Here is a 15,212-nt window from a genome sequence, read left to right as displayed (position 1 = left end):
TTCGACTTCGTCTTCATGCGCTTGTGTTGCTTTTGTGCTTCATTTACAGCGGCTCTTATCTAAATGCATTTGTTTGCCCCAGTGCGTTTCCTCGCCGTCGGACCGTCCGTCTGTCTGTCCATCTGTATTTGTGCGTAACAATATGAAATTGATGACTTCGAATGCTTTGTCGACAGTTGATTTGGGTTATTATTGCCAGTTTTCGTACGCTCACCCTTCGGCCACTCACGGCAGTCATGTGATATGCGCCCGAGTATATTGGTTTTATCAAGCGGTTTCCAATTCTATACAATCAAGTGAATTTCCTCTTCAGCCGCAGCCACGTCTTGCTGCTGCTTAATAAAATGAAATTTAAGCTCAGAGTTGCACAAAACATTTCTTTCTTCTTCTTCATAACTTCGTGCACAATAATCACCAATGGCCGTTGGTTTGTTTGCCTGTGCATCCGTCCTTTTTAATCCTTTTCTGCTACACCTCAGTGAGTCCCTGGGTATTATGCGTACAATTGGAAGGTGTTGAAGTCTATGGTGAACTTTGTAAAAATTCTTTAACTTGCTCTTCGTGCACACTTTAACGGTACTTAAGTGGTATGAGTGTTGTCGTTTGTGGTCTGTTGCCCACATTAAATGTGTGATGAACCAAAATGACAGCTATTAAAAGTTGAAATGGACGTGCATACTCGTATGCTGCCCACGTCTTATTTTAAAAAAAAAAAGTATGCATAGAAAATGAAGATTTGGAATGATGAAAAAGATAATAACAAAAAATATTTATTCGTATTCATTTATGTTGCTGCCTTCAAAATAGTCCCCATGCGATATTATGTACTTATGCTAGCGCTTCTTCCAATCGTCGAAACCATTCTCAAACTTATCTTTTGAGAGAGCCTTTGGCTCTTTTAGCGATTTCTCGTGTGCTTGTAGAACAACAGCTTTTTAAGATTATCTTTATTTTTGGAAATAGAAAAAAACGAAGTCATATCTGGCGAATATGGAGATTGGGGCATCGTAACAGTACTATTGATTTTGGTCAAGAATTCACGAACAAGCAACGAAGTGTGAGCTTTTAAAAAACGAAAGTCTAAAAGTGTGCAATGATGAATCACACTTTTATATCAACAAAAACCGTTGGACTTTTCAAACCCGTGGAATTTTCAAATTCCTGTTATTATTTTAACACATCTCGTAGCGTAGCTTTGTAGGCTGAGATAAATATTTTCCTAATTGGAGTTAACTATTTCATCAATTAAAGCGGTTCAATGAGACGTAGGCAGGTTTTAAGATGTCATAGAAGAGTTTTAAGATGACAGGAACATAAATGTTCTGAAATAGATCTGGAAAAGAGGTCTGGAAAAAAAGTTATTTTCCAATTAAGACCTTCTAGGCCTGATTTTTTCTGATTCAGTTTGATAACAAGTCAGAGTAACTCCTTAGACTTTTTTTTGATTTCGGATTTTTATTTACTTATAATTAGTATTTCACACTTTTTTAATTTCCATTATTTCAGATCGCATGATCGCGAAAGTGGCGACTACGCGGGCTCCATATCGGATCTACAAAGTGTCACCTCACGTCTGAGTGCAGTTTCGGTAAGTAAAATGTAGCTGCAAATACAAAATTAAACATTGAAACACGAACAAAAACAACCGAAAACTTGAAATTAGTTTTTCATTTAATGAATACGCATCAAAGGAAAGCTGCAGCGAATGCGATAAAAATGACTAAAAAATACACAAACTTAAGCTAACAAGACAGCCACCTGTGTGCGTCTTTTCGCCATTTGCGCTAATAATAAAGGCAAATAATGAAAGAACAAGCATTCAGTTGTCATTTGCTGCAGTCGGCTGCAACAAGCCAGCGACCCAGCAACATCTCGCCAAAGCGTTGTGGCAGCTGTTTTGGCGGCCGCTAAATTGATTAAGTGGACTTTAACAACAAACTTTTCGCTGGCGTTGCACCAACTCACCAGACGCAAGCAATGATTTCGCCAATTCATTCATGCAGCATTCATGCAATTTGCAAACGCCTTCATTGGCGTTGCAACATTTCTAGTATTTTGACTGCGACGCTTCAGAGATGCTGCGTACAGTTTTCTAATGCTAAAAGTAAAGCAATAAAATTCGAAATGGTAACTAAATATAGTTGGCTCGTTGTTTTTTTTTTTGCGAAAAGCTTTCAAACAACTTTTTGCAAATTTGTTGCAACCTGGCGATCTTTGTCGCAGCGCGAACTGTCAGTGTCCAATTTCGTGTTGCTTTTATGTGATTCTGCTTGTCGCTGCAAGCTTGTTTATCTTTGCGTGCACATTTTAGTTCATTTTATTTTTGCGCTGCCCACTGCTTGTCGCTGCAATCATCGCTCAACTCACACATTCGCAAGTATTTGCATTTAAAAGTTACTCATACGCCATGTAGCACCTTTCATTTTGGGCGGTGTATGCGCTATAATGAGTGGGTGTAAGGTGTAAAACATTTCCAACTTTTTACTAAAAACTAGTTTTACGTTATAAACATAACGGTTTTACATACAGTGAGTTTCAAAACCTAGCCTTAGCTCCATAATGTTGAAAAAATATCTATAAAATCATATTTGCTGCCTTTCGTCCATACTCCACTCAGCTTGTTTACACTTTGCTTTCCTGCTGGGTTTCCCAACTCATCATTAGACCCCCCACATTAAGAGCGTCCAATCTAAATTTGCTTGCAATTTCGCTTTATATTTATTCATTTTTTTTTCTATGTGTCTTTACAGATCGGCACCAACAACTGCACCGCGCGCTACCGTACGCTAAGCGGCGGCATCGGCGAGTCGCCATCGCTCTCGCCAAGTCCATCATCCGATTATGAGGATATTGCGGCCACGCGCGGCCTGCCGCCCAGTCTGGCGGCGAAGAGTAAAAAGAACGGTGTGCCGCACAAAGCCAACACCATCAGCCAGAAGGCCACAGTGCATCATGTAAGTTAATTACCGTTAGAAGCGCCGCTCAACGGCCACTGATGGTCGCCAATACAGCCAACAGCCAATGACTAAGTGAATTTCATGCGTGTGTTTGTGTTCATGTGTTCAGTAAACAGAAAATTTGCAATTTGCCGTCGTAAATCTCATGAAAATCAAAAAGTTTGCTCTCTCTCTCTCTCTCCAAATGCAAATCATGTGTTGAAATGTGTAAATGGGTAACGGGTAATCGAGTCATAATGCCAGCGCAGCGAGTGTGTGTCCATTTGTGTGTTTGTAACTGTACTTTTGCACACAAATTGCAGAAACCAATTGATGGCCGGTCGCCCAGCGAGACTATGGTCGCTTTGCAACAACAAATTGGTAAGCGTGCAGCTTAAGCAAATGGTCCGACCGGTCGGCCAGCGAGTCGCCGCCCGATTTATGCGCCCATTTTAGTTATTCAACTTGTTTGCAGATTGTCAGAGTCTTCTGACTGACGTTGTTATTTTTGCTATTATTGTTGTTGTTGTTGCATTGGCTTTGCATTTTTGTGTGTTTACATTTGCAATCCGATTTCGTAACTGCATAAATCGTTAGCAGCGCTTGCCTTCACTTCACACCCTTCCACTACACAGTAAAGGCTCCTGTGCGCCTGCGACTGCGTATGTGTCCATGCGTGCGTGTGTGTGTTCACTTCTTTATTAATCGCATTAGAGGAACTTTTCAACTGCTATTTGCCATCATTTGCTGCATTCGGCGACTGCACTAAATTAGCTTAGGTTTGTATTTGTGTGCGCCCATTTGTGATTGTAATTCGAATTCGAAATCGTAAATGTATTTGTGGCTGGCCAGAGATGACCCGTATTTTCGGGCTAGTCTTTTCGCATTGCATTACGCTTTGCTTTGGCCATTTCTATTGCAAATTCACTCGTAAATTGTAACTTTTGCGAAAACATTACAAAATGCATTGCACTTGCTCGCAAAATATCACTCGGCCAGCAATGAATATTCGCTTGCAGCTCCAGCAATTTGTTGGCTTTACTGCAGCAAGAAAAATACTTTTGCGTAATATTAATAAGTGTAGTTAGTAGTAAGGGAAAATGAAACTCATTTGGTATGAATATTTGGTAATGAGTACTCAAATACGCTCAATCAGCTGTGCATCATTAGTCAAATTTGTGCTTATTAGCATTGCCATTAGTGCCAGGGATTCATCTGACTTTGGAAATTCTGATTTTAATGCCAACTAATTAAAAATACTCAAATTTTAATTAAATACTAGATATTTTATATGCATTTTAACTATAATATTTACATTTAAAAGTCACTCATACGCCGTGTTGCACCTTTCATTTAGACGGTGTGTATGAGTATACATATTTATAGAGTAAATCGGTGCAGCTGCTTTCTAAACACTAATTGTATGTTATCTACGTACAGTGTACTTCAGAACCTTGCTTCACCACCATAATGGAGAAAAATCAAATACCCTTGCTCATATACATACATATAAACCTTGATAAAACAAATATGCTTGCCTACAGTCCATTTAGCACATATTCAATATTTCATTTGGAGATTTTTAAGATCTTTAAGAGTTTTTTTTTTTTTTGTCTCTATCGTGGTGGTTTCCTCTTCATTGGCGCTAGATTTCTTTTTCGTGAGAATTTTATTAAGCTATGATAGGTCAAGAAAGAATCGCTGGGCTCTGAACGGTAGAAGAAAGTATAGTCGAGGTCATTTTGGATTGAATATTGTAGAAGGACAGCATATTGAGAGCATAATTCGAAGTTTTTTCTCATAATTCATTATGTTGTATGTTCCGTTACAAATTGCTCAAGTCTCTTTCATTTCCTTAACTGAGCTTCAAGAAGGCATACAAAATTATCCTATCAAAAAACTCCAATTCAAATATTTCTATTAAATTCTAATGTTGACCAAGTAAACATTAAGTATCATATGCCCTGAAACATATTCTGTAGGAATATCAACACTTTTTGTTTATAAATCCAATTGATTTATAAAGTCTTTCCAGCTTATTCCAACCACAATATTTTTCGAATGATATTACCGAAAGTGTTTAGCCTCTCTAATTGTGTGTGTGTGCACTATATGAATACTCAATGAGTACCAACTTAATGAGTTTCTTACATACACAATCGACCGTTAGATGGCGCTAACACAAAAACGAACGGATAAATTTGGATATTTCCTCTTAGTAAATATGTATGTATGTGCATATGGGGACGTTTAAAGAACATGCTTCTGGGAAGACTAGAATACGTAGTTAAATATATGCTGCTATACAAATGAACCATTTCGAAGCAACTACAATTACATTACTACATACAAGGGTATATCGTACAAACAACTCACTAAATTGTTGCATATTTGAAGTGCTCCCCTTGGCTTGTACGTGAGCTTTCATTTATATATACAATTATACGTCTGTCTGTTATGTATGTAACTAAATGTATGTTTGTGTGTGTGTTACATGGGTGTGGCAGTAAAGTTTTTAATGATTTAACTAACGAAACTTTTGCCTTTCAACTTTTTCCCTACCATTTCACAACTGCGAAAACAACCGAAATCAACTCGACTATATGTATGCAACACGACTTGCTGCTACTTAACACACGCACAATTCGACAACTTTGTTTTCATTTTCGCTTTTATTATGCGCTTTGTGCACATTATTTCAATTTAATAAACATTTCAATTTCATCTTTTCATATTTTTGTTTTTATTTTTCTACATTTCATTTTATATTTATTTTTTATTTTATTTAATTTTCACGCATTCTTATATTTTTGTTATTTCTTTCTTTTTTAATTTTCTTGGCAACTCTGACAACACCGAAATCAACACGCAACGCCTGCAAATATGCAACACAATAATTTGTGAAATCAACGCACTAACCAACCGTCAACAACGCCGCATTGGCTGCAACAAACCTCAACACCCCAACCACCAACACCAATATCACAAAATAACAACAACAATCCCACAAATGAACTGCGCTGCGTCGCCGTGCAGTCGAACGAAATGCGAAACTCACCAAAGGAAATTGGCGTATTTAATGAGAACGGAAGGAACTTCGTTGCCACAAAGGATACTTCGAGGGATTTCAGCAATTCTCAAGATAATACCGACCGCGGCAGCATGAGCGACCAGGCCTTTGCGTGCTCGGCAAGTTCGGTGGAAAGTTTACCCAGCGCTTCCGGTTCAAGTAAGTTTACATTACATGTCTCTCCCACTCTATCTCTATCTATATATGTATATATGTATGTCTGTGTCTAGAGCTCGAGCGCTCACCCACGCGGCTTGCCAGCCAATCAAAGTCTGCTGTCAGCCACAAATGGTTTTTGTTCACTTTCAATTTTTCGCAAATCTACAACCGCAACTGCAGCCACTTATCTACGTGCCGCTCAGCTGCATGACGGCGTGCCGCGCCCGAGACGCTCGCCAGCTGCTTTGAAGCGGATGTGGTGTGCACTTGCATATTGGTCTATTAACTGTTTAGTTGTTTTACATACAAATTTACTCGAAGAAGAGGAAGAAGAAGAAGTTGCAAGCTGCCAGCTTCACCCTTTGTGCGCTCACCCACCCACAGCTCAGTTATCGGTTAGTTGCTTGCTCTACACGCTGTTATTTAAGTGGTTTTTCGGCAAGCGCCATAAAAACGTGGAACATTCTCTGAACTTAATGAATTTTTAATGTGCTGTTGAAAGTGGAAAAGTTTACACTGAAAAAAACAACAACAAAAAATACGTCAAAAATTGCACGGAAACCAAAACGATAACGACTTGAGACTGCGTAACGGTAAACAGAGTCAAAGCGTTAACAGCGCTCACATGCATGCTAACGGCGTTGCAGTCGGCGGCAGCAACTCAGCGTTGCATTTCGGCAATCAAAGCCCTACTCATATACTTGAGTATATATATGAGTAAATATAAGAGTATGTGATGAGTACTCATCTAGCTCTCTGTCCGCTTACTGAGGCTCAGCAAATTTTGATTGCCGTTAAACAATTTTAATGAACAAAACTTTCAATTTTTGTTGCGGCAAAAATGCTGTGCAAGCCGCAATTACTGTAGTCCAGAAACAATAGCAAGCAATCAAAATCCGAAATACCGTTAAAAATTCTTTGCCAAGCAAAATTAGCAAAAGTTCATGTTTAAAAGCAATTGCCTTGCAAAGTGAATTTTCTTTGCTTTACAGTTAGAAACTAGACGAGCAGCAAATTCGTCATTAAGCAGTTTGCCTCTTTTACGACTCTTCGAAACTATCGATTTGTTTTTTAGCTAGCAAAGCAAAACCGACGAAATCTTAATAAACTGTTTTAATAACAAAGCTACAAATTCAGAAAATTGCTAAAGTAAAGTCAAAGTTCAACAAAGCCGAAAGAAGTGCGGAAAGTTTTCATTAACAAATTGTTTGGCAGTCAATTTGCTAGCTTTTGAAGTTTTAAAAATCGCCTGAAAGAGTAGTTAGCCAAATTATTTTGGTAATTTTAAAATTAATCATGCATTTCAATATCTTTTATTGAGCAACTAACTACTGAAATAGCTTTATTTCAAAGTTTCAACATCGGGGCGAAATTATACAACAAAGATATATTTAACCTGAAGAATATAAACCACCACTTTATGACGTCATTCTGTTATTCTGAATATACACGGTTAATAAACCAATCGGATTTCTTATGACTAGTCTGATGATTTATCCAATCAGTGAAAATTGAGATTCAGTGCAGCCAAGTGGAATCAAAAAAGCCTCTGAGCCCATATATGGTAAATTTAACTTTTTAAAAAATTTTGTTGAACAAACAATATTAACCAGGTGGCAACCATGCTTAAAATATTTTGGAAGGTTAGCTTTCTTAATGCTCTTTTTGGATAACCGTAGTGAAATAGTTCGAAATTCAATCCTAATCAATCGAAAATTTTCCACATGTGGCAACACTACTCAAATAATATTTTCGGCTTTAAAACCTCTTCGATTAATATCTAAGTAATTTCATTAAACGTAATGTTCTTTTAATGTCAGACAAGCCTATTTTAAAATATTTAAATTTTAATACAGCTGGCAACCCTCACAAAAATATTTTCTTCTCTCAACATTCTTAAATCCCTTCAATTTGCAGTGTTACTTAATCCCATTAATTGTATTAATATAAAATTTTCAAACAGGCGGCAACCCTATATTTTATATTTGTTTTATTATTTCATCCAACACAGGTACCCAGGCATTGGTGCGACCAGGCAGCCCGCAAAGCTCCATCTCCACCGATGATCGCGCTTCGTTAGTGCAAATTTGCAAAGCCAAAGCACTTGTCGATAGTATGCCGAATCCATATGATAAGGATGCCCTCAAGTTCAAGGTAAGTGCCACAAGTAAACTCAAATACAAAGAGACTAGCGAACGAGGCAAGGCGGTTGCCAATGATTGGCGGCAGAGGTAGCTGTTGGGCGCAGAGTTCAGACTGCTGCTGCCCGCGGCGCTAACAGTGAGAGTGTAAGCGTCATCTTCAATGGCTCTCACACTTCCTGCCACACTTCTCAACTTGCCGGCATTCGATACACTTTTGAGTTGAAAATAAGAATAATCCGACAAATGCACTCAGCACACAGGTAAAGATTATCTGTCCTTTTCGACTTTTCAATGTCTTTTCCGAATTTCGCAAAGCCCACTCAATGACTGCCATTTGCAGTGTTGATGAAATGTCAAGGCTTTTCGCCGCACCACTTGTATCTTGACACAGACCAGTGTGTTGTAAGTGCGAGTGAGGAGTTCATTTCTTGAAGACAACCAACGAGTGCACTTCGAAATTTTAAAACGCCACTCATTCGTTGAGCGGTAAATGTAAATCTTTATTGTTGTTGTCGTTTTTTGTCTTCCGTCGTTTTATTTCGGCAGTTATCCTTAACCTCTTCTTCACTCATACATACTCTCTGCTTTGCTTTGCTCCCAACAGAAAGGTGACATAATCGATGTGCTGTCAATGAATGCCTCTGGCATCTGGAAGGGTCGTTGTCACGGCCGGATCGGACACTTTAAATTCATCAATGTTGAAGTGTTGCCCGAGCAGCGTTTGAAGTCTTCGAATAGCAAAATTCTCTGTGCCGGCGGTTTGGGCATCGGCGGCGTCGGAGGCGTAGTGGGTATGGGCGGTGGCACCAGTATGCGGCATGCCGGCAGCAATGGACCGAGCTCAGTAGAGGATTTACTCTTTCGCATTGGACTGAAGGAGTACACGTCGGTTTTCGTTTTAAATGGGTAAGTGGCGTAAAATCGAATGAGCAAACGAAAGCAAGTACAGTTGTTGTACCGTACAGTTTGTATTGCCAACCGAAAGAGTTAGAGGCCATAATGCACAAAAGAAAATAAAAATAAATATTTACGTAAATGCTATTCAAAGTTTTCACTTAACACTTTCTTGTTCTTCTGCTCTTTTGTAGCTACGAAGACCTTGAACTCTTCAAAGAGTTAGAGCCAGCAGATTTGGACTACTTGGGTATTGTGAATCAGGAGCATCGCGCCAAATTACTGACCGCCGTGCAGTTGCTGCACGATATTGAATGTAAGTATGCAACTCCTCAACCTTAGCTGCCTATTAAACCATTTAGACTAGATCACAGATTTCATAACTATGTCATATTTCAATAACCCTTTCAATCAACTAATATAACTGCATGCCTTTTTCGCACAAACCCCATCAAAAGCCCCACTAACCCCTCTCAATCATTTCATTGTCTCGCTACAGCCTCCCATTTCTCCCAAACAGGTTCGGATGGCGACATTGCCGGTTCCAGCTCAGAGAATGACGAGACTCGCTTGAATAACATCAATAAGAAGCACGGTGCATCGCCGTTCGGACGTCGGCACTTCCCACGCGACTCCGGCTGCTACGAGGGTTCGCCGGTGCCCACCTCGCAGACACCACCACAAAACATACCCTCCACCGATGAGTCGAACAGCTTGGACGATGTCGTCACCAAGTGTTCCAGCGAGATTATGAAGCGTGTCGAAAGCGCGCGCCGCCAAAAAGAAAACCCCTTCAAAGCCGGACTCTCCGCACGTGTCGGCAAGAAGGCGCTACTGGGCGCCAGTCTTATGGGCGAAGATACACTCACACGCGGTGGCGGTCTCAGCGAGAAGTCCAGCGATTCGGGCGTCAGCAGCAGTTCGCTGTCCTCGGGTCCCATGAAGAACAGCACTTAACACTTACCCACCATACTCGCGCACGAGCTGATGCTTGGCGTTGGCCTACCCGGTCCCGGCGTGGGCTTGGCTGGCGGCAGCATAGGCGGTGCGCTGGGCGGCGGTGGCGCCACTTCACCTACCACATCCACTGCTTCGGCCGGTATTGTGGGTTGCGGCAGCAGCAGCGGTGGCAGCGGCTTACTGGGCAGCGCTGGCTTGCTGCCTGGCTCCGCCTGCAGCACTCTACCACATCCACCGTCTTCTGCCGCTGCGGCCGCTGTCGTGTCCAGCGCCTTGGCGGCGGCATCGGCCACCTGCGCGGGCGTGGGCAGCGCAACGGCGAACTTAAATCGAAATCTAGTGATATTGCGCAATCACTTGCGTAAGAATACGAATGTGACGCCCACAACGGCGGCAGCGCCAGCGCCCGCGTCCGCCACGCTATCCACACCAACACATGCGGGTGGTTTGTACAACGACATCACGCCCACCAACACCAACACGAACACACTCAGCAGCAGCACAATCAGCGCACACATCAACAACATCAATACAAATCTGGATCGGGATCAATAGCCCAGCTGTAAATTGCACGGCATTTTTCATTTAGCGCGCATATTGCATTATGTTAATTAAATGTAGAGAGAATATATGAGTATTAAGTGAGTTTAAAGTAAAAAAAATATGAACACTTCATTAACATGCATAGTAACTGTACATATGTAGTTGTATTTAGCATATTTGTATGTATGTATATGTAAATCGCTGTGATGACGCGTACGTATGTGCTTCAGTTCAAATGTACAGTAAGTTAAATATAATCACTGCACACACACACACAGAAACACACACACACACAGAGAGACACGCATTGTTATCATAGCAAACACGAAAAAAATTCAACGCTTTTATATGCTAATATTTAAAAAAATAAATAAATCTATATATAGTTATATATGTATATATTACCGATATTTTGCATTTGTAATTTGAGTACTTCCTCAGGTGATGGCATTTAATGAATAGCATTTAATTATTGTATGTGTTTTAGCGGCAATTTTTATGTACAAAATAAAACCAGCAGCATTTATGCAAATTGATTGAGAACAACAACGCAAACAACAACAACAATAACAAAACTAAAAAAATTACGCAACAGTTTATTTAAAAGCATTTATAAAAACCGAAAAAAGTAAGCAGAAGACAACCGCAAACACACAAACAAACACACACACACACATATATACATATACAGGTGTATATACAGACACAAATAAGCAATAAGAAATTAATATAATTAGAATATGCGTAAAATGAAATTAAAAATCAACTCCAACACACACACACACACACACCGTTAATAAATACGTGATACTCCAATACGTCCATGACTTTGTTTTTTGTTTTGCTTCAATTTGTCGTTACTTATGTATACATAGTTGGTTAGCATAGCATTAAAAGCACATTGCATTAATTTCATTTAATTTAATGTAATTTAATTGTATTTTAAGTTTTTTTTTTTTTTGTTTTGCTTAATTTTTTCTTTCTACACCTCTATGCATTTAATTATAGAAATTAACGGCATATGTGCAGCTACAAAATAAGCTGCAATTAATTTATGCTAATTTACAATGCAAAAACAACACAAATAAACAAATAATAAATAAATAAATAATAAATAATTAAAATGAAATTGCAACATTTCAGAGCTCAAAATCAAAGTTGCCACCTTTTGAAATGCTTATTATTTATATTTTTGTTGAACTGGAAGCCTAAATGTAAGCAACATTTAATTTTTTTGTCTGAAATAACACGGACTTTAAGGAAAAATAAAAAAGTCAGACTTTGCTGATTATTTAAAAATATTTATTTTCATTTAACTGTTATCCTAAATGTAGGCAATAATTTATTGTTTGGTGTATAAAAGAGCGCATTTCGTAGAAAGATGAGATCAGTAGGCTTACTTTACTACACCTTCTTGCCAACTTTTGATATCCTGATTATTTAAAAATGTGTAGGTTTATTACCCTCAATCCAAAATGTAGGCAACAATTTATTTTTTGGTGTGCAAAAAACGTTTTCTTTGAAATAATTAAGTCTTACTTCATTTTTTGCCATATTTTGAAATTTTATTTTTTATTTAAAAATATTTATTTTTATTTTACTTCAATACTAAAAGTAAACAAAATTAGTATTAGCATTCAAAAATGTTTTTTTTTTTCATACAATTTAAACCCGAAATGTTGGCAGCGATTTATGTTCATGAGGGAAAAAAGCGCACCTTGTGGAAAAATAAAATAAAAAGTCTGAAGTCATCTTTTGAAAACTTGCTTATTAAAAAATATATATTTTTTATTGCATATGATCCCCAATGGCAACATTTTATTTTATGGCGTGTGAAAAACTCCACTTTGTGAAAAAACAACAAAGTTTAAAAGTTTTACTTCGCCTATTTTCCACCTTTTGAAACCTTTACTATTAGCCTTTATTTGTTTTTTTAAACTTGAATCCTAAATGTAGGCAACAATTTAGTTTTGAATAAGAGAAAAACGGAAATTTGAGTATGTAAAGGCTTACTTACAACACACTGTTTTCAGAAATATATTTCTTTTTTTTTTTTGTTTAAATCAAGACATTATTAAAAAGTTAAAAATTAAATTGAGCTAAATAATTGAAATTATATCAGTTTTTTTATTTTTATATTTTTTTTACTTTTTTTTCCCTGAAAAAAAAAACTTAACAATAAAGCTTTTTAAATACACAATTATTTATATATAAAAATGTACCTAAATACTTTACTAGTATAGACATCTTTTTTATTTCGTAAAACTTTAAATTCTCATTAAAGATACGCTATAAGAAAAAAAATTATAGACACGTTGACTGAAAAGCTTATAAATTTAATGAAAAAATTTAAACTGGTGGACTCTAGTATGCTTAAAATTCGGCTTAGGGGAACGGAAAAGAACTTCTAATTGTAACTATTCTCACAACACTTAAAAACACTTCTTAAAACTATACTTAAAACCACTAAGAGGCAGCATTTTGACACGAAAAAGTTATGTAAAGAAAAACTTAAAAAAAAAATACAAAAAATTTAAATTTAAATTTAAAAATAAAACGAACGACTTCTTTCTAGAAATGTTTAATTAATTTTTATTTTTGCAACAACAACAAAAGCTAACAAATTGAATTTTAATAATCAAAAGCAATATGTACACGTTCGAGTTTGTGTAGAAAAGTTTATGGAAATACAATAAATAAATGTCTAAGCAAACGAAATGTAAATATGAAATTCTTAGTTTAATTAAAAATTAATTTCCTACAAAATAAGCTATATTAAACGTACTAGGCAAGAGTTAATTAATTTTTGTAAATAATGCAAGCAACTGAAAATGAAAATTTTAACACCAGTAAATCATAAATATATATACATAGATATCTAGCGACTAACTGTAAAAATATGCAAATGTTCAATAATTCAATGTATTCAATAAGCAATAATCAAAAGAAAATGAAAATGAAAATGAAAAAGACAAATTGAATTCTCTGCATGTATGTATGTGTCTAAGTGCATGCGACAAAGAATTAAATAAATATTAATTAATTAATAACAACTAGAGTTAACTTTAAATAATTTAAATGAAACTGTATGCAAGTAGTTAGAGCACAAAGTTGAAGTGTTAGAGGCCCATTGGTTGAAGGCAACAAATCAAAACGAAAAACAATACAAACTTAACGAAATTATGTAAATATATATATGCAAATGCATATGCAAACATACAAACATACATACACACATACATGTGTAATTTAAGTAAAAGTTGTTACGAATACTTTATTAGGGAAATCAAAGCATAATTAATTTTTAAATAAAAACAAAAACAGAGTACGCATTTAAAAAGAAATTAATAAATAAAGAATACAAGAAAAATTAATTAATTAAATTAAATTTATTGTAAATTATTGCAAATGTTAGCAACAAACGTGTGAACAACAACAACAACGCTTTTTAAATTATAAAGACACAAAAATGAAATAAAAATCAATATTTAAAGTAAAAAAGTAAAAAATGAAGGTGGAAAACAGAAATAGCAAATCTGCAAATGTGTTAGTAAAGAAAATAAAAATTAAAAATAAAAACTGGTTCAAAACATCGCAGAAATAGCAGCAAATATATATAAAATATGTGTGTTTGTATATATAAATGTACGATTGCATGCGAAATATAGACAAAACATTTGTGCGAAAAAAAATCAAAAATTGCAAAATCATAAATTCAAGGCATTCAATGCAAATAATAGGCGCTTAGAAGAGTCTCTACAAGCCAATTTCAACCTATTTAAATAAAAACTTTTATTTTCAAAATTTTTCTGCAAAAAACCTGCCACTTGACACGCAAGAAACAAGACAAATTGCTGCAAAAGCTTACTGTTAATGGCTTGGTTGCACACTTTCTTACTTTTTTTTCAAACATTTTATGGGAAAAAAATATTAAATTCACCTTGAAACTACAACAAAAACTGCACACTCGAAGTGTTACTTTTTTTTGCGTATAAAAATTGACTTTCCTCTACAATACTTTCTGTCCAAAATTTTCACAAGAATGCCACAAATCCATACGTCGAACACAAAAACAATTCAGCATGAAACGCCAACAACAACAACACCTTGTATGTATTGTACATAAAACTAAAAAATAAAATCTAAATCTAAGAAATTGCCGAAATTTAAGAAGAAATTTAGCAAACCATATAATAAATCAATTAGTAAAGCTTGCAATGAACTTGGCAACTTAAATCTCAAGCATTTGAGCCAAATTAAACGAGTAAATTAATTGTGTGTCGTTGTTCGAAAAAAAAACTCTAGCAAAAGCAAATTGATAAGCGGAATGCGAATTCGTAAAAATGCAAAGGTATGTGTTAAATAGCAGCGAAGAAATGAAAATTTTAATAACACACACACGCACACACACAGAAGCAAAACACAATCTAAATTGAGTAAATTAAATAAAAGCAATGAAAGCAAATTGTAGTAATTGCATTTGAAATCAAATATGTAAAATTAATT

At 36.4% G+C, this 15,212-nt stretch overlaps 2 protein-coding genes across 3 annotated transcripts in view; both read left to right on the top strand.

Annotated features, from left to right (window-relative positions):
- LOC105219960 (sterile alpha motif domain-containing protein 5) overlaps positions 1-10,160 on the top strand; it is a 277,220-nt gene extending 267,060 nt beyond the window's left edge. Inside the window, exons 12-18 of one of the 2 annotated variants that reach the window (XM_029045174.2) lie at positions 1,507-1,588; positions 2,751-2,954; positions 5,973-6,165; positions 8,177-8,319; positions 8,914-9,215; positions 9,398-9,519; positions 9,703-10,160. In XM_029045174.2, coding sequence (XP_028901007.2) covers positions 1,507-1,588; positions 2,751-2,954; positions 5,973-6,165; positions 8,177-8,319; positions 8,914-9,215; positions 9,398-9,519; positions 9,703-10,160 — 1,504 coding nt within the window. The remainder of the gene's footprint in view (positions 1-1,506; positions 1,589-2,750; positions 2,955-5,972; positions 6,166-8,176; positions 8,320-8,913; positions 9,216-9,397; positions 9,520-9,702) is intronic. The other variant, XM_011196323.3, reaches the window with a different exon arrangement.
- A 30-nt stretch (positions 10,161-10,190) lies between these two features.
- On the top strand, positions 10,191-11,656 carry LOC114804950 (merozoite surface protein 2-like). Its single transcript, XM_029045178.2, has one exon. The coding sequence runs from the start codon at positions 10,191-10,193 to the stop codon at positions 10,716-10,718; it is 528 nt and encodes a 175-aa protein (XP_028901011.2). The 3' UTR covers positions 10,719-11,656.
- Positions 11,657-15,212: the final 3,556 nt, after the last annotated feature.

The sequence above is a fragment of the Zeugodacus cucurbitae genome, chromosome 2 (assembly GCF_028554725.1).
Source record: "Zeugodacus cucurbitae isolate PBARC_wt_2022May chromosome 2, idZeuCucr1.2, whole genome shotgun sequence".
NCBI lineage: Eukaryota > Metazoa > Arthropoda > Insecta > Diptera > Tephritidae > Zeugodacus > Zeugodacus cucurbitae.
The sequence above is the reverse complement of the archived record's forward strand: the minus strand, read 5'-3'. Positions and strand labels throughout refer to the sequence as shown.